We start from the raw sequence: 24734 nt of genomic DNA, 5'->3' as shown, positions 1-24734 counted from the left end.
TTAAAAGTACATACAATATCTGTATCTGTAAAATTAACGAAAGTACCCAATTTAAGCTCAGCTGCGATGCGAAACGCCATCGAAACGCCGCAGAAATGTAGTCCAGTTCTGTCGCACCAATAGGCAAGAGCGATAGAGATAAGATAAGATAAGATAAGATAATCTTTATTGGTAACATACAGGTACACGTCAATACAGTATTATTAGGTACAGTATTATTAAGTAGGTAGATAGGTTAGGTAGGCTACGGACACAGGAATGCACTCTTGAAATTAACGGAGTTTTTTTTCATAATTTTTTGTCCATATTTTCCTCGACTCGATTTGTGACATCCTTTATTAATCTATCTTTCTAAAATGGTTTTATTCTCCATTTCGGAACACCCATCTGATACTACCAACTGATAAGGAAATTAAGGAAGGATAATCTTTCTCCTGGGTAATTTAGTTTTGAAAATATAGGTTTAATAAATAACGGACAATAGGCAACTGCATTTATTTAATCATAATACTTACAGTGTTCTGTTTGTAACATTTTGCCAGCCTTAACAAAATGTACAATACATTACAGTAATCATTTAAAATAATTATAAAACTTCGTAAGATAACATTTTCTTAAAGTCGAATCGAGAAACAGGCATATTAACAATTATTAAAATAATGACTAGAAGAGAAGAATTTATTTATACATAACAATTATTTATGAGAGTATCGCTACTGCCCACTTTAATAAAAAAAAGTTTAATCTATCTACGTACAACATTCATATTTTAATTTCCTGGAAAGTCATGAAAGCAAGGTTTTCATTAACCTAGAGCTATTCGTTTAAGCTTAACACTGCTTAGGTATGACTACTTCGAAAGCCGAAGGGCGTAGAGCAGTAATTAATAAGATATGTGGAGAAGAAGTCTTTTGGAGCAAGAACAAATCGCTGCACTGATGACACTTAGTTTACTTGCTCTTCTTCCGAACTAAACTCTGAAACAAAGAAAAGGACGTGTAAAAATTTTTAAAAGGCCACAAGAAAATCATTGATTGAATTATCAAGTAGACAACCAGCTTACATCCCAAGCCTGATGGCCGAGAGGAGGGATAGTTACTTTTTTTAGCCGTTTATAGGTATCGTAAGCTCGCAGAAATTAGGTGTACAATAATTAAGTACTTAAGCTCGTAATTTTCGTTTTAAAAGTATAACGATACGACCCAGAACCTTTTTTATCATGTTACCTATTACTAATTTTATTAGTCAAAAAATCCACCTAATGAAATAGTTACCTATTGTTTATGTTTATACAAGAGGTCATGTGTACAGGCCCCGTAGCCGAATGGCATTTCTCCGACGCCAAACGAAAGCGATACGCCGCTGGCTCTGTCGCGCCAATACGCAAGCGCGATAGAGATAGATATCTACTAGCGCTTCGTTTCGTGAGCGTTTCGTGAGCGATTGTGCCATTCGGCTAGCCACCCAGGTTATTTTAAGTAGGTAGGTAATTACTCGTACTTCATACATACGTACATACATACATATAATCACGCCTGTATCCCATAAAGGGGTAGGCATAGCACATGAACTGCCAACTCGTACTTCAGCTCGTTGAAAAATCATAATCATAGTTATTTGAGGAAGATTACTAGCCAAATTATTTTTGACGTTAATACAAGTACCTAATTACAATTATGAGGGTTTAGTTTATTGACGATGCATGTTGCAGATTTTACATTGTTTTACATTTTGATGATTAATGATGACTCCAATTGTTTTTCGTTTATATATAATAGTATTAGGTACTAAGTATAGTTAGAGAACTGGTTTACCGTCGGTCCATTTCTTGCCGCGGACGCCAAAGAAGCCCATCTGCGCCTTCCTTTTCGGCCACGGCCCGTTAATTATTTTTTGCCCCAACTAAAACTTGATCTCCTGTGCTCCGCTGCTTTTCATGTCCCTTTTACCCCTCACCGCAATAAATCTGCCTCGAAAGTTGGCTTCAAAAGGCTGGGATTTCTTGCCCCTAACGCCGTAAAATTGATTCATCTTTGCCGCTCTTTTGTTTATCGCGTTAGACATGTCATCCTCCGCCGACTCGGGCATGGAAACCTCGTTTTCTTCGGACGCACGCAACCTCTCCAGTAATTCATTTAACTGGTAATTTTGCAATTGGTTATGTTGGTCGGGGATCGGTATCGGTGAGTAGTCTATTTTGCCTCTGAAATACCCAGTGTCGTCGTAGAGTTCGGACGAGGAGTGGGGTGGAAAGAAATAGGAATCAGGATCTTTTTTGCCTCGCATTCCGAGGAATCCCATGGGAGCCCGCTTGACTTCCTGGTCGAAGTCGTAATCCTTTTTGCCTTTGACGCCGATGAAGTGGTACTGCGGTTTCCGTTTGAAGATGTCGAGGTCGTCGAGGTCGGTGAGCTTCTTGCCGCGCATGCCGACGAAGCCCATGGGCGCGCGCTTGTCCTGCGCGCTGGCGGCGTGCTGGCCCAGCTGCACGCTCGCCACGAGGAGGAGGCAGTACACTCTGGCCGTGTTCATGGTGGTCTGAAACAACAATGGACGACCATTAATAAACGGATCTAGGTGTCTATGTTTATGTTTTATACTATTAGAGCTATACTTATAATATAACATACATAATCTAATAATCAGTGTCATATCAATTTGCCGATGGCGCCGAATGTTGACGAATAAATTAGTATTATTTTATAGACGATAGACATACGTAAACTTGCGTTTAGCGTACTACTCATTCCTATTTTTGTGATTTTTGTAAACAAAAATCAGAAAGACCCAACGTAATACATAAATTACTCTACATATCATAAGCAAGAGCCTCTTAAATTGAAGCGGTGTGCCGTCGCAAATAAATGTCGCTTGTCTAACTAAACAAGGCGGCGAAGTGTACATCGGCCCCGGGGACCGACGCACGACCGAACACACTCTAACGAATATCCGCGGGCTACGAATACTGTCTTCTTTTACACACAAGTCAGTCCGTGGCTAAGAATAATTAAATGATGCTAGTGAGTAATTGTATGGGTGTAACGTGGGAGTGCAACATAATTAATAAGCATTTCCTATTTTTTTTTTTAATATAACCTGAAACCTTATTCGAATACAAAATTACAAGTTGATCTTATGATAATTCGGGGCAATCAAAAATTACAGTTAGGCAACGAGTGACAACTAAACCAAGAGGTTTTACAAACCGCATACTTAGATATTAGTAACAATCTCACAGTATTGTTAGAGAAGACCCTCAATTATAGAGACTACATACAGATGACCAATTCTCACAAAGATTTAACATTTAAAATACGTCTTCGATATTGATAAAAATTGACTGGTTGTGGTAGTCCCAAAATGTTCAAGGAAGTTGGTATGAAACTTTCCTTTTTTGCTATCGAAACCATATAGAAATATTGATATTATATGTATTACACATAGTAACGAGTCAGGTCCGTACGAATAGTATTACTTATATTTATCTATGTATTCTAAAAACACAGAAGTAAGATTTAGTCGTAAACTTTGGTCAGCTGGCATTAATATAGTTTATCGCAGACCCTGTGCCTTTTATTGGGGTCCGCAGTTAAATTCGTTATCTGAATGTCACAGACTAATAAGGGTTACAGTTTAATTAATTAATATCCCTATTTTATTGGTTAGTCTAATAATTTTAAGGTATTAGAAGAGCTTTTATTTTAATGTAGGACTTAGTTAATTCGTTTAAATTAGAGTGAAGCTTTCAATCTCAGTACCTATTGCTTTTTCAGCCCAATCCGAACATATGCGTCAGATATTATCGCTAGATATGATATGTCAGTGTTAAACACAACGTTTTTGTTTCAAGAAATGTATTATTTTAAAGATTGATCCCAGAACCAGTTAACTTAAGCAATACATAGGTATGTATATTGAACAGGCATAATAATACTATTGTATTCACACTAATCACACTATCCAGTGTGTAAAATGTATGTTGTAGGTATATGTGTTGGTATCAGATTGGTTTAGTTCAGAAAAGAAACAAAATAGTTCTAGAAAACCGTCTGAAACGCTGATGTCCGTTATCTTACAAAACAGACCAGTAACTTATTCAAATGGCGTCAATATTACTAAACATTAGTGCTTAAAGCTTCGGACGTCATGCAATAGTTATTACACGCTTATTTTTGTAGTATAGTCTACTTGAAAATCATATTAAAAATAAAAGTCAACGTTGCCGAAAACATAGTTAAGCTCTCAGCTCTCATATTTTTAAATAAATGTCAAAACTGTATATTTATCAGACTAGACTGAGACTAACTAAAGCGACAATATGTTACTGAAGACCAAAGTATTAGATATTAATATGTTTAGGTACAAATTGTGTGAAAGAGGATATGAGAAAGAAAGATGTGAGTGTTGAGATGACGAAAGATAGAGGAGAGTGGAAGAGGAAGACATGTTGTACCGACCCCACATAACGTGGAATAAGGGTAGGAGGAAGAAGAAGAAAGAAGAAGAGTTTAGGTATAAATAGTTATTAGCTAGAGACGGAAAATAATGCTTAGGTACATTGCATGTCATATGCAAAGAAACAGTGTGGTACCTACTCGTAATATCAACATCAATGTGAAGTTCCGATGTAAAGTTAAATAATCTTACAGAATTTTAGTGATGGAAAGTCCCGATGGACATGATACTGGCTATCATACAAACTAATGTAAAAGTAATTGAATTATTTAAAGATTAAGATATATTACTTGTACACTCCTTTTTGCTGTGTACTTAACACAGCAAAAGGGAATGTACAAGTTTCTAATGGGGTGGCAACGCGCATGTGACACTGTTTGAGTTGCAGGCGTCCATAGGTTACGGTGACCGCTTTACATCAGGCGGGCCGTATGCTTGTTTGCCACCGACGTAGTATAATAAAAAAAAATATCCCCTAAATATCTGATCTGCTTTTAATTGATCGAAATTTTTTGGAATTTCTTAGAAATTTGATCGCAGGGTCAAAAGTTTAAATGGATTATCAAACTAAATTGAAAAGGATTAAAGTTATAATTATCTTGCAAGGAATCATCGAGTTCAGAAAGGTTAATTCATTGGGTGCTAATGTTTTCTGATTACGACGCAGGTAATTGTTTGGGAAAGTGAACATCTTTATCAGACAGGTCACAAACTTTTGTTAAGTAGGTGTTTACTCCTATAATGAACAAGAACCGTTTCATAGCAAAATCTCCTAATTTTTCGTCTAACGAAGGTTTGAGCTTCATTTTTTAACAAAAACCGTGACCATAATTTATTAAATATTGTTTTGTAAGCCAAAGCTGCTATTATCTACAATATCTACATAATATCTTATACTATTAAACGAGCAATTCTTGTATATTTATTTGTTTATATATGTATACCGACGATCTCGGAAACCGCTCTAACGATTTCGCTGAAATTTGTTATGTGGGGGTTTTCGGGGGTGAAAAATCGATCTAGCGTAGCGTTAGATCCCGGAAAACGCGAATTTTCGAGTTTTCATGAGTTAGTTTCTTTCGCGTTTTTAAACATAAAATATGGTCCTTAATTTCGACGCGCGCGCATCGATTCCGCATAGCTCAGTCGTACGAGGTCGGTCTAATGTACGCAGATAGATCGTAGGTGTCAGGGTTTCGAATCCCGGCCAGAAATTAAGTTTTTGTTTTTTGTCTTTGTTTTTTGTTTTTGTATTTATAAGAGTTTTTTTTATCTAAAGACGTGATATATTAAAATAGAACCGAGCGAAGCTCGGTCGCCCAGATATTAATGGTTGATATGAGACACCATAGCGAAACGTCGCAATCGGTTGCAAGCTTCCCTTGTCAGATGTGTGGCAAAATGTGTCGCACTCGCATAGGTCTCTTTAGTCATCAAAAGCGATGTCTCTCGGACATTGCACCATAAATCGTCTGAAATAGACGCTAAGGCCATTGATTGATTTGATAATGGTTGAAACAATTTTGCTGTCGCTTTCTTAAAATACATACATAGCTTTATTTTTGTGTTTAAAATAATAAATAAGGTGGGCCTTATAAGGGTCAGGTACCTTAGATTGTTATGAAAATAAATATGAATGCGACTGCATTTATATTTCTACTGAGATACAAATGAGCTCAAGTTGTATACTTTTATAATGGTCCAGACTAACCGTCACATGTCAACATAACAAAAAACTTCTTATACGTCTATGACGCTGTTTTACCCCTGACGAGGGCTGACGGCTCATTAGTGAGCCCCCGCTTCTCTTTTTTCCTACACACAAAGTCATAAGTGTGTCCCCCTCGCATGTCACTCAGGTACACTGTTGTCTCTTGCTTAATTATTTTTTAATTTTAGGTTGTGCCTTGATAAGGAGTGTGGCGTTTTAAAAACTGAAACTTCGTTAGTAATCTGAAATACCTACACATTATAAATTACAAGTATATTTCTAACAACCACCTATAAGAGTTTTATATTTACACTACATCTGTGCCCTGTGGCAACCAAAGATACGGCCTATAAATAGATATGCGCCTAATAATAATAAGTGACGCCAAATGCATTTGACATCTCAAACATTATACATCTAACACGATTTGAATACTAAGATATATTTGCAAGCAATACTTAACCGATTTTTTAATAAATATAATAATATATACAGCAAAAAAACCTCTAGAGCGAGATGTTAAGAACCAACAGGTCAATGTCAAGCTTTGTCAGTTTAAGGTTATTTTTGAGGAACTTTGGTAGGTACCTCAAAAATAACCTTAACTCTTAGGTAGGTACCTATTTACTTATCAAAAACACGTCACAAGCACACAGTACAGTATGTAAACTCTACCATACCATAGAGAAAATATCACGGAAAATAAAGTTATTTTTAGTTCTGGTACCTAACCATTTGGAGGCTCTTTTACTTTCTGCATACAATAAATGTCATTTTCCGTCACGTTTACGCTATTGAGTAACGTATTACCTCTTCTTCTTCTTCCTCCTACCCTTATCTCACGTTATGTGGGGTCGGTACAACATGTCTTCCTCTTCCATTCTCCTCTATCTTTCGTCATCTCAACACACATCTTCCTTTCTCATATCCTCTTTCACACAATCCATCCATAGTTGTTTGGGTTTACCCCTCCCTCTCCACCCATCATCAATATCAACATCCATTTCCAACATTCTTTTGCCTAAGTATATGGCATTCATCCCTTCTCATTACATCTCCACTCCTCATCTTTTCCGTTATAGGCGCAACTTTCAAACTTCCCCTAATATATTCCTGATCCGATCCATTCTGGTCACTCCACACATCCATCTCAACATTCTCATTTCCGCTACATGCACTCTCCTTTCATCCTCCGCTTTTGTCGCCCAGCATTCAGATCCATAAAATACAACGGTCCTCAATAGTAACGTGTAACATGTTAACCTCATGGTGACCGTATAAACAGAGCAAAAACTATCAGAATAATCCGGCATGTTCGCGTTTGTTTCCAAGGTTAGGATTATTTCCACGTTTACGGAGCAGCTTTGCTTTGCAAAGGCGTTTATACCTTTATGAAATGACCCACAGTTATATTCCCGTCTTCTCAAACGCTAAACTTAGTCAAAGTGGGGTGTTTTATACGGTCCGTGCTAAAATACTTAAGTAGTATACGAACATACTACTTAAGTAGTATACGAACATACTACTTAAGTATTTTAGCACGGACCGTATAAAACACCCCACTTTGACTAAGTTTAGCGTTTGAGAAGACGGGAATATAACTGTGGGTCATTTCATAAAGGTATTAACCTAGTTTGCATTTCTTCTTCAGCAGTAAGTAGATTTTATATTTTTTTATGATCATCGCGCGTTATGGAAAACTAGCATATAAATACATTCAAACAACCTTCAACTTGAGCTGCAAAAGGGTATCTAAGTGTTGGCTTTGGCTCCGCGCACGCCTGCCTTAGTCCGGAACATGCTGTGGATTCCGTGATGGCATATAATATAAGTAAACATTGGAAGTGTAAGACGCAGCGTCACCATATACACCACAGCCTAAAGTTCATAAGTAAGTAAAGTATTTACAGCATTTATTATATTCCTGACTTAAATAAACAAAAACTACTTCTATCTAAAAAAACTCACCAACCTGCAAGTATTGAGCAGTCAAATCTAATATTTAATTGCATGATAATACAAGCCAAGAGCCAGAGCACGCTCCCTCTGGAATACCATTCTAAAACCATGTTTCAATAGTTATTTGTTATACAAGGGAGCAAAGTTGTATTTTAACCGAGTGTGGAATTGCAACACGAACTAGCGAATGGATTCTAGGGTTGAACTACGAGCTAGCGAATGGATTCTATGGTTGAACCACGAGCGAAGCGAGTGGTTCGAAAATAGAATCCTGAGCGAAGTGAGTAGTTCAAAAATAGAATCCTGAGCATAGAGAGTGTTGCAATACACACGAGGTAAAATAACTTTGCATCCCGTGTGTAACACATAACCTTTCACCTCACTAAAGCGAGGAAACACGCAATAAAAACAACTGGGACATAATTGCACAGAAATAAGTCAATTTGCGTTTATTACAATTTCCACGATGCACCGACCGACACCAAAACTTTCAAATTAAGAATCAAGATGAAAAATCTATTTGGGTGCGTTCCGTTTCACGCATCTTGAGATTGCACTGTTACTTAAGGTGCGTTCTGAAAAAGTACAAAGGAAGAGTCAAAAATACAATTTCTTGTACGATTTCAAGTGTTTTATGATAAAATCATGTTATAAAATTGTTTCAATTATATGTTTTTAGTCGGATACAATTCGATATGAAATTATTTTTATGTTCGCATCACATGATTCGTTAAGACAATTTAAGCACAGGGAGAAAATTGTCCTGTCTGGGACATGCCTTTACAAGAAATTATATTTAAAAAAGTAACTAATGACACGTTCGGAATTCAAATATTCCTTGCACTCTTGTGGATAAAATGCGATTTTGCTATCTGTTTTTAAAGAATAAAAAAGTCCTTTTGAGCTAGTGAGGTGAAAATATCAGTATTTGAAAATGGGAAATGTGTATAATGGATATTTAAAATTCTTTACAAAAATTGACTGCTTTCCGATGAGCAGACTAAATTTATTGCTCAAAAAGAAACTCTTGTAAAAATTTTAAGTCCCAAGAGGCAGCGGGGAAGAACTCGAAATGGATTCACCTAAATCCATTAAAGGGATTTAACTTGTAGTGAACCGTGCGAAACAAAATATGGGCAGTACCAAGAGCACATCGGGCTATGCTCTGTCTAGGGTCCCGCTGATTTTGCGATATCAGTATCTTGGTAGGTACTAGGCACCTATTTAAATTGGTTCCCCTTGTTTTGGCATAATTTTATAATCAAGAATTCTTTTTGGCATAATCTATACTGGCATAATTCACCTTTCTCATAATCTGTTATGGCATAGTATAGTTACGCATAATTTGTCTAGGCAAATTTTTGTGTGTCCGAATATATTTCGTGCATAAAGGTTATTCGCCGAAAGGTTTTTATGCATAAATTATTTGTGCATAACATTGTTTAGTCGAAATTACCACGCAGAATGATTATCATAGGTAATTTACTATATTAATGTTGCAGTTCTAACCTAACTTAACCGACATTCTTGATAAAATTTTGTATTTATTGAGGTCGCAGTTCTAACCTAACCTAACCGACTCTTCCGACAGCATTAACTATGGGTAATTTATTCTGATTTTAAGAAATATGCCAAATACAATTATGCGAATAAATTTTATTCATAAACACAATCGGCGTAAACAGTATTATGCGAACTTATTTTCGGACAAAGTAATATTCGTATTTTTTTACATTATGACAAAAAAGTTTTCTGCCAAATTAACATTCGTCGAAAACCGATTATGCGAAGCCTGTTATGCGAAAATCGTTTCGGACAATTAAAGGTATGCCAAATAGAGGGAACCCATTTAATTACCTTCTTATATGTTTTACATACATACATATAATCACGCCTGTATCCCATAAAGGGGTAGGCAGAGCACATGAAACTATTAAAGCTTCAGTGCCACTCTTGGCAAGTAAGGGGTTCTTATATGTTTTCATCGTCTAAATATAACTTGGAACCAAAATATTTTAAAGGACTCACTAACGATCTGTTTAAAATAAAATTAAAAATATTCCCTAAATTTGTTAGCCACCTATGAATACAAACAATGTCAAATATCCAAAATGCGATTTAAGTCACATCGCGCCACAGCACTTTTGTCGCGCGACGTTAACGACAATGCAATATGTCGACCCGCGCTATCGCGGTGTCGGAGCACTTACGGCCATTCGTGATAAATAAAATTGTATCACCGGCCATTGCCGACCGATAAGCGATCGATTGACTTCTGTTCGACGTATGTAGTTTTTAAAATAATTGTGGGTATAGTGAAAACTGTTAATGCTCCTGAAGGATTTACATAAAATTTCATCGAATCGTCATAGATTTCATTCGTAAAATAACTGTCTACGTATAGTAGGTACGTTGTGACATTTGAAGAAATGATTCAGCAGGTACTTTATAGCGGTAATACATTGAGATTCGAATCCAAGAAGTGTTTTAAATGAAGTTTAAAGAAGCTATCTGTAAAATAACGTACAGCTTACAAACCATGTTTATTACACAAGTTAGTGTGGATAATCGATATTGTGATATTGATATATAAGTATATAAAAAATTGTTATATTGATATATAAGTATATAAAAAATTAAATTTCGACAATAATCAGAAAATACGAGTATGTGTAATATGTTTATAGATTACATGATACCTTCATATTTATCATGCGTTTTTAATTTTGGTTACGAGTTAGATTAACAACTGTATAAATAAATAAATAAATATTATAAGGACATTCTCACACATTCTTACATTCTCAAAATCTTTAAGTGGTTGTTCATTTAGGTAGCTATTTCCGTATGTCTTTTAAACAAGGAAGCAAACCTAGAATAACAAACACGTACACTGTACAGTATTTATAGACAACGAGCTCTAACCAAAAGGGGAAGCATTCCTGCATTCGCGTTGTGAATGCGGTTCCACCTGATGCACGAGCGGGGTCGGTAAAGGTGTTAGTCTCCACAATCACTGCGTTCTCCTTCTACCAAATAATTGGAGAGACGTTGTTTAAGTTCCATCTGCTGATGAAACCGTGAAAAACGTTGAATTATTTTTTTACTGTGCGGTTTTTTGTGGTGTGTTGTCATTTCGTCTTCTTAAAATATTCATAAAAAGTCTCGTGTTTGATAGTCCCTGTTTTCTGTTTTAAAGACATCAATCACTCTAAATGATTTTTTATTTTCGCAAAATGTATCATCTCATTTGTTTTACCTACCTACTCCACACTATAGGTACAAAGTCAAAAGCCGTTCGAAACAGTAAAATGTAAAGCTATGTATACAGAAATGATGCGATTGTTTGTCGTTCTGCTTCTATGTCGCATTTTCGCTACATACAGGGAAACCCATGTTATTGGCTACGACATAGCGTTACGATTGCAGCTCAGCGTTAACTGTATTAAGGCAGTTTCAGCCAATCAAACTGACAAAGCGATAGGGAGAGGCAGCTACGAAACGATAATAATATGAGCGTAAGCGATTGTGTCGTTGGCTAGGTACTCAGGGTAAATCGCAATTGCACTACGCTGCTAAATTCGCATTTAGGTTACCTTTTACCGTTTTCTAACATTGAAATTTCTGCTCGGGTTGTTCAGCAAAAAGTGAAGTTTTCACATCGCTACTTCGGAAAGTGCTACTCAAATATTTGTTTAACGAAAGAAGATAATGAATAAATAAATAAATATAATACATTCTTATACATACACATACTGACTGAACCCCACGGTGAGCTCAAGGAGGAAACTCCATTACAGAGTTTCGAACCCAGGACCATTGGCTTAACAGGCAAGTTCACTGCCGACTAGGCTAGACCGGTCATTAAACCTAAATAATGTAGATATACACCTAAATAGTCATACATAACATTTTACTATGTTAGACAAATGTTGATGCATTCACAGCAGTCAACTAAAAAAACAAATATGATGTTCTCGTCGTGCACAATTGTAATAATTGGTTTCGAATTAGTTCCTTCCGCGTAAATTGTATAAAAGAGTAATGAATGAAAATAAATTTGGTCGCCGGCGAGCGGAATAAGCGAATGTTTTCTGGATTTAGATAACATCGTGTAGATATCGAAATGAAAGTTCCTTTACAACGATAACTTCAATAGATGGCTAAAACTTAAAATATATTGGCTGACAATTGGGATTTTGCATTTCAATTTCTACTCTAATTATTCTAATGTCTAATCATAAGTAGCGCCTTCAACGTAGGTGCCTCCGTTGACTATTTAATTATTGTAAATGACAGCTAGTTTTAGTTTAGATACGTTTGATACCTACTTGCATGTTGTTATAACATTTCATTGATTCTTAATTTCTTCGGATTCAGACAGCCTTCTTGTACTAATCCTAGTAGGTATCTGATATTGCAAGTTTGTGTGTCATAATTAACATACAACAAAACAAGAGAATGGAACTAACCACATGTTTTATAGAAATGTAACTGGCCCGAAAACAATGTAAAGATAGTACCTAGCTCTATTTAAATACTTAGTAAAAAAAAGAAAATGTAAATAAAGTATTTCCTTAGTAACGAAACATAAAATATGTACTTCTTAACATACACAAATATGTAGCTAGGTTTGTAGGTACCAGCAGCGGCTGGTCCATACAAGCCGATTCCCACCGGCTTGCCTAAAATTGATTACTAGTAAAGTACCTAATGTTAAGGTCAGGTTTCTTTTTGCTCAGTGTTGCCTAGCAGAAATTTTCACCAGCCGCCACTGTTAGGTACTTCATTATGTTGAAATGTATTACTATAGTAAATCAATTCTGTAATATAACGCTTGAAATGCCATAAAGATACCTAATCTTTAGTGTTAAATACTCTATACGCGGAATCGTATCACACATTTAATTCAAAACCTTACCTATTGTTCAAAATGTGTCGCTTAGATCAATATGCAGCCACAATATGCAAGTCATTATATATTTCCAAGTTGGTATGACCCATGTTTTAACGGCACTGTTGCGCACTAGTTTCCGAATAACGTAAATTGATCATCTATTTCAAAAATGTCATGCGTAAAAATTTAACAAAGGTTAAACGTGTCTAAAAAATCGGCTCAAAAAGTCAATTAGACGTTTTCTCTGAATGGCTTCTTTGACGCAGGTGAGGTGCGGAGCAATTTGCCCGCTCACGTGCCTCGTGATTGTCACTTTATTAATAGCATATTATTCCCGAAAATATCACAAAAGAACGACAGCGTTAACGAATAACTCTTGTTATTTAATGAATCATAAATGGCCAAAATCGGTCCGAAAATAATTTGCAAAGGCATTTTAAATTTGTTTTTTTGTTACCTATTAAACAGTGTTGTGTTAAATTGTGATGAAATATTTTTAAATAACGTACTTTATTTACGCTTTTTTGATTCAGGTTATTCCTAAGCATGTGACGTTACTCATTCTATTCCTGTTTTTTATTCAACTTTAGTATTTACCTAATTATCGTTAACAAGAAACGTTCAATAAATAAGTACTTTATATTTTTATATTAAAGGAAAAAATGGAAAAATTTACGCTTCCGGCGGGACTCAAGGATGGTGCGGGTTCAAGTCCCGCCGGAAGCGTAAATTTTTCCATTTTTTCCTTTAATATAAAAATGTTTAGAATCGTTAGCAGACGTTTCTGCTTAATAAAAATTAATTAAGTACTTTATCTCTGAATAATAAAATAAATATGAATTAATTATTAACTGGGCACTCTTAAATTCAAAACATTATTACTTACTCTAATGGGCTGTAAACTTTTTGCAAATCCGTAGATGCTTTCCTACTAGAGTCGTCTGTTCGGAAAGAGAAGAGTCGTGGAATGTAAATATTGGACCCCACACCTTTTACGACTCTTTTCTTTTCGAAAAGACTCTATTAATTATTTATTTAACCATTTATAAACAATTACCCACCGTTAATTTGGCAAACAAGACCTCCCATCAGAATTTCCATTAAAAAACCTAACATGTATATTTGTCCGAAATCCGTCCGAAATCGTGACCGGCATATTTCGACATGCCTACACTCTGTGCCCGCACTCGTGCTGCGTGATTGAAACTTTTTAAATTTAAAACAAATATTGCGATGCATCCGGCCAACGGATAGCCTATAGCATCGGCGGCCAGTAAGCGCAGGATTATAAATAAACTAGCTATGATACCCGGCTTCGCTCGGGAGTTGATATGAGATTACGTGGTAGTTTAAATAAAAAAATAAACTATGACGTAAACGGTAAAAAATTTATTGAAAACATTTTCTCATCATTTACACTACTTGTTTATAAACAACATTTTTTATTTTATTATCCGGGGTATATATATATAAATTTTTCGAATTTCCTACTCTTGAGCAAGCTACATATAGCTGACCGTGTGAAAAGCAGGATTCTTTGAGGTTGATGCCACAATATTTTAAAGTTTGCCCTTGCGCTTTGTTAATCGTGAAACTGAAGGCTAATTTAATTGGAAACTGCAATCTTTTAAATTGAAATGGCAATTCAGAAGAGATCAGTGGTATTCTAGGTATAAATACTGTGTGTCCTTTGCACTTTCCAGAAATAAGTTCAGCTTCAATGATATTATTCGATAACTGTTTTACGATCATCCTCGTTCCATTACATAGTTTTGGGGAGTTTAGATTTCTGAGTAGTATGATTGGAGATCCAACTTTCAGACGAAGGCAGTGTAATGGCATTCCTGGTACTTGTAAAGAGTTTAGAAATTCAGTAGGGAAGTTGACACTTTCTTCAATGGATACCATCGTGTCGATTGATTTATATATTTTCTCTTCACCAGGTATATTCTTTAGAATATTAAAATTGATATCGTCAACAATATTATTTTTAGTGGCCAAAATCGCTCTTTGAAATAACCACTCTACGTTGGTATAGTTCTGAATAATATTTGGATAAATTTTGTCGATTAGTTCGTTTTCAGTGGTGGCTACGTTACAGAAATCACTATTGAGTTCTATGAGGCCGCTCGTTTGATCAGTAGGATATGTACCTTCGCCTATTTGTAAAAGTATTTGATAATTCAACTCTCATGTTTTTTGTTAATTGCAGTATTTGTACTTGTGGCCAGAGATGTGACTTTTTTAAGCATGCATTGATCTCGTCTGCTGGTGTTGACTTGGGAATAACTGGAAGTGTTTGTCGAAAGTCTCCTGAGAGTATGAGTAGAGCTCCTCCCATTATTTCAGAGTTTTTTCGCAATTCTTGTAATGTTCTGTCCATGGCTTCTAGTGATTTTTTATGGGCCATGGTGCATTCATCCCAGATGATAATTTTAGCTTGTTTTAGAAGTTGACCTCGTCCAGATATTCCTGAGATTTTACATACCGGGAATTGTTGTTCGGCTATATTCAACGGTAGTTGTAAGGCAGAATGGGCAGTTCGTCCTCCTTCCATAAGTGTGGATGCAATGCCGGATGATGCTAGTGCCAGTGCGATGTGTTTTGTAGCACGTATTTCCGCCAATAGTAGATTTAATAGAAACGTTTTACCGGTGCCTCCTGGTGCGTCCAAGTAAATAATTCCACCAGTGCTATTATTTATTCGGTTCATTATAACGTTGTAAACATTTTTTTGATTGTCATTGAGAAGTGGTTTGTTGTGAGCAATGTACTCAAGTAGTTCATTGACGTTATAGCTTTTTTCCTTTGTAATTTCGTAGTTTAGCACATTGAAAGCATTTCTTTGTGGTGTTGGCATTCCAAGTTCTACTAAGGCTTGGTTATTTATTGCTAAACATTTATCTTCTAAACGAATGAGTGTTTCATGTGCTCATTCTGGTTCGTTGATTTTGTAAACGTGCTTCGCGCTCTTCTTCCGTTTCATTTCTTCGATATTCTTTTTGTTTCCGCCGTTTCGCTGCAGAACTGGCAAGGTCTCCTCCTCTTTTACGTCTAGGCATTGTATTCTGTAAAATAAAATTAAACATACATTTTATAGACAAATATATTGTTACGTAAACGTGGGGTACGTTGAGACAAAGCAAAAATTTTACTTAAGGAAATTACAATTAAAAGAAAAGAAATCTATTAGAATTAATTAAACACACTATTAAAATACTCACATTTGATATTTCACAGTAAAGGCTCACAGACAACTTTTTTCTTCTTCGCTTCAAAATGGAAAATTATTATACACACTATTAAAAATACTCACACGTGATACTTCAAAATAAAGGCTCACAGATAACTTCGTTCCTTCTCGTTTCGAAATCGCTTGTTTCACTGTTCAAATCGAACTGGCGGGCGACACCGGGCTCTTATATATTCAGAGAGCTAGGCTCTAGAATATTCGAGAAAGTTTTAGAATATTTTCCTTCTCATATCTTCTAGAATGTTCTCGATATTATCGTCTGCCGTGACAATAGGTTCTGCTGCTGTAGAATACTTTCAATGAAGTTCAACTACTCGACAACAGATGGCGCCACTATACTTAGGGTTGAAGAAGCCCTTATATCTTTAAAAACACGCCCTTTAGGTTAAAACGGGAACTTTCTTGTTCGAGGGGGGATAAAGTGCTATCACACTATTTAAGTCCCTTTAATAAGTTCAAATACTCGATAACAGAACAAATGTAATTTAAGACTATTGAAATTGGAATTTTAAATTTCGCGCCTTTCGAAATGTAACCCAAATAATCGTTGTTCTGAATGAAGTTCAACTACTCGACAACAGATGGCGCCACTATACTTAGGGTTGAAGAAGCCCTTATATCTTTAAAAACACGCCCTTTAGGTTAAAACGGGAACTTTCTTGTTCGAGGGGGGATAAAGGGCTATCACACTATTTAAGTCCCTTTATCGTGCCGGGACTCCTTTTTAAGTTTTATCGGCACGCACACTTTTATCGACTTAGTTTTATTATATATAATGATATAGCTTTTTTAGGGTTTCGTAACACAAAATAAAAACTCCTGTAAAAATCCATTTGATCAAACGTAAAGACGTTTAACGCAGACGCAAGTGGCGGTTTGTGAAAACTGAATCAAAACATTTTGTTACGCACCTGTCAAAATTATAACTGTGTCGCTTAACTTCAAACTTGGGTAAATCCATTCTGCTATAAGGTTGATTATTGTTCAGATCAATATTATATTTTTTTATATAATCAACATAGATATATGAAATAATTGTATTTATGCTATGAGATAATCAACCTTAAAGCAGAATGGATTTATCCAAGTTTGAAGTTATGCGACACAACTCGTTGCATTCCATGCCTAAATACGAGTAAATTCAAGTGTCAATAATCTCCTTTGATCCAAAATTCTGATAAAATGGGTATTATGCATGAAGCATGCAAACAACCACATGGTAAGTATTAGGTAGGGGCCGACAATGACTCAACCCATACTCATCCCTCAATTCACAACTTAGGTATAATTTAAAGGTTGTAGAACCAACCACAATAATTAGTAACACAATAACAGCGAAATGAGCTTTTTCTAAAACAAAATGAAAACAATAGAACGCCCGGCTAGAGAGTGCAAGTTACAAATTCTATGCTGTTTTCATCTTACGAGCACAAAACTACGAGGATGCTTAACCTGGATAAAAGTAACGAGAAGTAGCCATTTATAACAGATCTATTCAAACTTTTACGTTTTTAGGATTTGCTATTAAAATATTATGGTAAGTGGTTCAGTATTAAGAAAACCGAGGCGAGGCTGCTAGCTACTATAAACGTGCTTTTTATTTCATGGCAGTTTTAATAATAGTAGTATTTTCATGATTGATACGTATATACGTAGGTATGTATCGTCATGTCTAAGTATAACTTCAAATAAAATGATTAAGTATGGTAAAATGATTGAATACTCAACGCAGTAGGTGACTCTCATTAATTTATGGCACTAAAGCTCTGTAAGTGATACGCGGGAATCACAAAAATACGTAGAAAATACGTACAGTCGTTTCGGAAACGGATATAAAAATCAAATTACAGTATCTATTTATGTTATGTTAAGCCAGTATTCCATACTAATAGCGTCGCATAAAAATGTGGTCGGACACAGCACAGCACAATGGATGTTATTGCAAATCATGACTAGAGCAAACAGGGGAAGTACCTCCATCTTACAAAATTATGAAACAAGTGCTATCGTTCACCAACAAATTTCATATAAGCTGAACAATATAGCTATTTAAACATGTGTTTGCACTTTTGTGTATAACAGTACACGATAAACTTTGTTAGTATAAGATAGTAATACATTACATACTCTATCCATCATATCAGATTATCCCTTTCGGGTAAAAAAGACCCGTTTGACAGTTTCGGTACTGTACAGAACATTATTAAGTTATCAGCTTGTTAAAATTGATAGTATTTATTTACACAATTAGTGTCAAAGTTTAGTGATTTTCTCAGTAAAGCATGTCAGCGTATGTAGGTATATCATAATTAGCAAATAAAATATAAAATGCGTCTTGCAGTTATCATTAACCGAACTTTACGGAAGGTCTCCGTTTGATTTTGGGGGAAAATTCAACCTACGTATGTTCTCTGCATATCACATGTGTGTGAGAAATCTAGCAGACTTCAAATATAATAGGACTCACCTGATGTGGTTCTGAATGCCAGCTTCCAGGGGGCCCCCAATCCTTCGATATTTTAGACATATGTCCACAGGCTGTGTGGCACGTAGAAATCTCCTTGTGATTCGTGGCTGCACGTATTTTATAATAATTATAGGCTCAAGCTTCCGAGGAGCGAGCGAGCGGCGGTTGGGTTCAGTTTAGAAGAAGTGCGTGTGGTAACACTGAGCTTCAGTGTTGCTCGCTTTGATAAAGCGTTCTGTTTTAGGTTTGTCCCGTTTTGAAATCTGCTATTCGACTAAGTTTTAATCGATTTAAAATTAAGACATAAAAAAATGTAATACTTGTGCGTACTCAAAAAAAATACGGGACATATACCGCCGACCATAAAATAATGCGTTATTTTATCTAAAAACTAGAAAAAACTATGCTAACTTAGGGCTAAAACATGTAATGCTCTACCTAAGTAATGCCTATTCAACAGGCAAAGGGCAGACCTTAACGACAGGTCGCTTAGTAAGAGTATTACCGATGCGTACAGTTACGACTCTGGTAATACCGTCGGCGCCGGGATGCAATTGATGCACGCGCGCGAGACGCCATTGCAATGGTGATAGTGTGTTATCTATCAACACGACTACAAAACCCTCTCGGAGGGATGTGTTAGTATTGTCGTGGAACCATTTACCTCTTGGTTGTAGCTGGTGTAAATATTCTACGCTCCAGTGTTTCCAGAAATGTTGAACGGCTTGTTGAATAACCTGCCATCTCGCGAGGCGGTTTGGATTGTCGTTAGACAAGTCAAATTCAGGTAAAGACGTTAATGGTTCCCCGATGAGGAAATGTCCAGGAGTAAGGTGTAATGGATCAGTGGGATCATTACTAAGTTGACACAGGGGTCTTGAGTTCAAGACGGCTTCAATTTGACAAAGTAGAGTGTTAAATTCGTCCTGTGTAAGTTTCAGTGTGCCTATGACACGATGTAAGTGTCGTTTCAGACTACCTACGGCTCGTTCGACGAGGCCGGCAAAGTGCGACGCATACGGAGGGTTAAATTGCCAGGTGATTTGCATGTTAGTCAGCTGGTTATTTATACATTTCATGTAGTAGTCTGATTGGACTCGTTTCGTAGAAACGCATAGAGTTCAGATAGATACCTGTCACAACCTACGAAGTTCCGTCCGCAATCGGAACGAATAGTTTTACAATACCCGCGTCGGGATATGAACCTATGCAATGCGTTTAGAAAGGATTCAGTTCAGTTGATAAATCAGGGACTAGCTCCAAATGGGTTGCCTTCGTCGATTGGCAAACGAATACACACACGTATGATTTGAAAATTTTCGCGTTGCGAAGTTTACTTGATTTAAGGAAGAAGTGTCCCGCGAAATCAACTGATGTGTTTAAGAAGGGACGAAGTGATCGAACCCTAGTAGTAGGCAATTGAGCCATTGACGGCTGTGGCGCAACAGGTCGAGCGCGAATACATGATATACAGCGTCGCGTACGCATACGTACTGCATCGCGAGCACACAGGATCCAGTAGGTCTGTGCGAGGGCAAACTGCAAAGTTTGAGGTCCCACATGTAACTGTGTTTTATGATAGAAATCTATAAGCAGATTTGTAAAATGATGTTTCTTAGGAAGCAGAATCTGATGTTTGGCATCATACGGTACATTAGCCCGATTTATTCTACCGCCGACCCTGAGGAGTCCGGCATCGTCCAAGAAAGGCTTCAGTTTTTGAAGACGTTTGGTACATCGGTCGTCGTCTTTGAGACGAGAGATGTCTTCAGGAAAGGAATCACTTTGGACAAGTGATATTATTCGACTGAGAGCTTGTTTCGTCTCAGGAACAGTTACATGTTTAGTCGTAGGATTCTCATTTTTACGACATTTGTTTATGAATCGTAATACATAAGCAGTGACGCGTAGTAACCTTGGAAGCGATGAGAATCGCTCAATGAACTCTAAGCTATTAGGTTCATTGATTTGAGTGAGAAGAACATGCTTACGACGTTCTTCGTCGGTGTGGCATATGACGTTAGTCTTAGGCCACTCAGACTCATCTTTGCTGAGCCAAGCAGGTCCCGTAAACCATAACTGATGGTTCAACTGAGATGGGAGAACACCCCGAGACGCGGGGTCTGCGGGGTTATCTGCGGACTGAACGTGGTGCCACTGTGAGGCAGGCACGTTGCTAGTTGTCTCCGCTATGCGGTTAGACACGTATGTCCGCCATTTGTCTGGAGACGAACGCAGCCAGGCAAGAGTTATAGTGGAATCGGACCAAGCGTAGACTTGGTCGAACGATATTCTACTGCTGTAAGCAGTGAGGACCTTTTTTATCAATTTTGATAAGAGATGAGCTCCGCATAGCTCTAATCGAGGTATTGTTAGGCGTTTCAGAGGCGCAACTTTAGTTTTACATATGAGTAGGTGTGTGCTAATAGCACCGTTTGGATCGACAACACGAATGTAGACGCAGGCAGCATATGCCTTTTCAGATGCGTCTGAAAAGCCATGAAGTGACACTTGATGTGTGCTGGGAAGCACATGACGAGGTAACGCGATGTCTTGTAATAACGGCAGTTCGTCGATGAACCGAAACCACAAGTCGCTGATATTCTGTGGAGGAACAGCATCCTGAGCCTGATGCCCATAAAAGTTGGATTAAATGCTTTACGAAAACAGTCACTGGACTGAGAAACCCGAGAGGATCGTAAATCTTAGCGATTTCCGCTAACATTATACGTTTCGTACATTTGCGTGAGCCGTTAGCTACTTTATCCGTTTGGTAGGTAAAAGTATCAGATTTAGGGTTCCATTTAAGCCCTAAGACCTTGACCGAAGTGTCAGTGTCAAGTGCTGACAAAATAAGAGCATCATCATGATTGGAAGCATCATCGTTTAGATGCGACAGAAACTCGGAACTATTACTGGTCCATTTGCGGAGTTCGAACGTCCCTGCTTTACAAATGGAGGTCAGCTGATGCTGAAGAGTGAGAGCATCTTCAACCGTATCAGCTCCAGTAACGACGTCATCAACGAATACTTCGTTGAGAAGTACTTGCGAGGCAAGTGGAAAGTTAGCAGCTTCATCAATTGCTAATTGACGAAGTGTGCGTAAGGCCAAAAAAGGCGCGGACGCAACGCCGAATGTGACAGAGCACATACGATATTCCTTGACAGGATCGTGGGGAGAAAATCTCCAAAGAATCCGATGGAAGTCTCGGTGTTCTTTACAAAGACCTATGTAGCGATACATCATTTTGAGATCAGCCGTAAAAACGACTTTGTGAAGTCAGATCTCAGAAGAATGTCAGAAATGTCTTGATGTAATTTCTGACCAGTGAGCAGATTATCGTTTAGAGAACGGCCAGACGTAGTCTTGCATGGCGCATCGTAAACGATACGATATTTCGTAGTAGTAGAAGACAACGATAATATGATGAGGCAGGTAGTAGGGAGGAGTGCCAGGACTCGCTAAGTCGCTGACTGGTTCCATATGTCCCAAGTCTAAATATTCTTGGATACATTTATTATAGTTCTCACGTAAGGCAGGGTCGCGAGACAGGCGTGCCTCTAGTTTAGTTAAACGTGAGAGAGCTATAGCACGAGAATCGCCCAAAGGCGGAGCGTTTTCCTTGAAAGGTAGGGAAACTGTATATTTCCCATTTTTATCTCGTGTGTGAGTTTCGACGAAAATCGACTCACAGCGCAACTCATCTTTCGTAAGATGTGGGTAATCTGGTATGGATTCCAATTCCCAGAATCGTTGCAGTTTTGTGTCAAGTTGACAAGTGCTCAAATTGACACTAAGGCATTTCATACTGTCATATAAAATTCTACCACCTATCACATAACCAAAAACAGTGTTGATGGCTACGGGTGTGCCCGGAGGACCTATAATATTATCTCGTAACACTATGCTGTCGAGATGATCATTACCCAGTATCAGTTCAACAGGTCGCGTTGAGCGCAGTTCTGGGTCCGCTAGAATAAGATTTTGGAGGTGTTCGAACCTCTGGATATTCCCAATTGATTGAGGAATATTAGCAGTGTAGCGTGTAAGGCTCGGTAGAATAAAAGCTTCGATTTGAAGTTTAGGTTCGGGTTTGTCGTCGGGCGTAACCTCGCACAACACGTAACCACGAGGATGAACATCGCCAGCAATGCTGGTGAGCGTAGTGCCAGTCACAGAGTACCGTGGCAGGCCAAGACGCTGGACGCACGACTCAGAAATGAGCGTGGTCTGCGCTCCTTGATCCACAAGGGCACGAACGGACCGCGGCGTGTAAGGCCCCTGGTTCAGGGGTCGTAAATTTACAAGCGCAGTCGTGAGTAAGACCGTACAGTTCTTACCAGAAGGTTGCCCCATAGCTCCATGTAATGGAGTGGGCGTGGAGGTTTCCGCTACTGAGCGTAACTCAGGGGAAGAAGGTGACTCCGTAGTCAGTAAGACGTTTGGAGTAGGCACGTCTTCATGTAATGAAGAGTGGTGCTTTTGAGCGCAAACGCGGCAAGCATGGCGCGACTTGCAATCATTAGGCTCGTGGCCAGAAAATAAACAATTGGTACAAAGTTTATTTTGTTCTACGAAATGTTTTCGTTCATTTAAAGTGAGCGAATTAAACTTCTCACATTTATATATAGGATGCGAATTATCCTTACAATATACGCATTTAAATTTATTTAAATAATCCGTTGCACTAGTAGCATGTACGCTCATAGTACGTGAACTACGCGCAAACGACGAATTAGTATTTCGCGGCGCATTATATTGCACGTCAAAGTGCGATCGAGGAAGCGACATTGCTTGTTTTCCCGCCATCGCATGGCGCGATGACGTCACCGCCGCCGGGCGGGCCGAGCCGGCCGCTCCGCCAGCGGCAGCAAGCGAGGGCGCCGCGCGCGACGCGGGCCCCGCGGAGGTACTCGACGTACGCGCGGACGCGGTCATCACTTCGGATGCCGCCAATTCCTTATCGAGAAAATCGAGTAATTCAGACACGTTGGGAATGTCATTTGAAGTTTTTAATGATAATTCAAAACGTCTACGAATATTAGGTGTAATTTTGCGTAGCAAAATATTTAAAAGTACAAAACTCCAGTCGTCAACTGGCAGCCCTAAAGATTTCAAGGCCGTTATGTTTTCATGATAGCAATTCATTGTTACGTAAACTTATTTGTACATTTTTCTCATTTACCGATTCACAGTCGAAAATATTATCGAAATGTTTTGTTGAAATAATTCGCTTATTTTCATAACGCGAAATTAAGACCTGTAAGGCATTTTCATAATTCACGTCCGTAACAGGAATAGATTTGATAAGATTATACGGTTCATCTTTTAAAAACAATAACAAATACCTAAAACGTTCGACATTTGATAAAGTTGTATTCTCATGAACAAGTGATTTAAATAAATCATAAAACGCATTCCATTCAGTCAAAACACCTGTGAATGTTTGCAGTGATAAGCGCGGTAAACGAATATGTGATTGCTGAGATTGCTGAGTGCAGCAACTCGCATGTGACATCCCACTAAATCCGCCGCAGACGGACGTAAGGCTTTGTTTACACTCTTCTTTAAACGTATCTAAGGCAACTTGAACCTTAAAGTACAAGGAATCAAATTGATTTCTCACAGCTAAATTATCATCGCGGTTGAATGACTCATTCTTTGCCGATAACTTTTCAATTTTCGTTTGAACTTGGAAAAATGATTTTTTAATTGCCGCTAATTCTTTAACTCGAACTCGAAATTCGGCCACATTATCTGAACAGTCTACAATTTTTTGAATATTATTAATTGCTAAATCGCGTTCGAAAGTTAATTGTTCAATCTCCATTGCGGTCATTTTATTATTGTACTGTGAGAAATAATAAAGTTGTCACGAAATAAAATATGACTAAACTTGTAAATATGTTGTTTATGTTAAGTATTAAGATCTCTAAAATGGCTAGGTACTAGCACAATGTTAGTTAGTTAGTTAGTAAAATGTGTAATAAT

General features: G+C 37.6%; 1 protein-coding gene across 1 annotated transcript in view; it reads right to left on the bottom strand.

Annotated features, from left to right (window-relative positions):
- Positions 1-1897: 1897 nt before the first annotated feature.
- The window catches only part of LOC125229203 (tachykinins-like), a 103663-nt gene continuing 80826 nt past the window's right edge, over positions 1898-24734 (bottom strand). Inside the window, exon 2 of the mRNA XM_048134000.1 lies at positions 1898-2538. Coding sequence (XP_047989957.1) covers positions 1903-2532 — 630 coding nt within the window. The 5' untranslated portion in view covers positions 2533-2538 and the 3' untranslated portion in view covers positions 1898-1902. The remainder of the gene's footprint in view (positions 2539-24734) is intronic.

The sequence above is a fragment of the Leguminivora glycinivorella genome, chromosome 1 (genome assembly GCF_023078275.1).
Source record: "Leguminivora glycinivorella isolate SPB_JAAS2020 chromosome 1, LegGlyc_1.1, whole genome shotgun sequence".
Taxonomy (NCBI): Eukaryota; Metazoa; Arthropoda; class Insecta; order Lepidoptera; family Tortricidae; genus Leguminivora; species Leguminivora glycinivorella.
The sequence above is the reverse complement of the archived record's forward strand: the minus strand, read 5'-3'. Positions and strand labels throughout refer to the sequence as shown.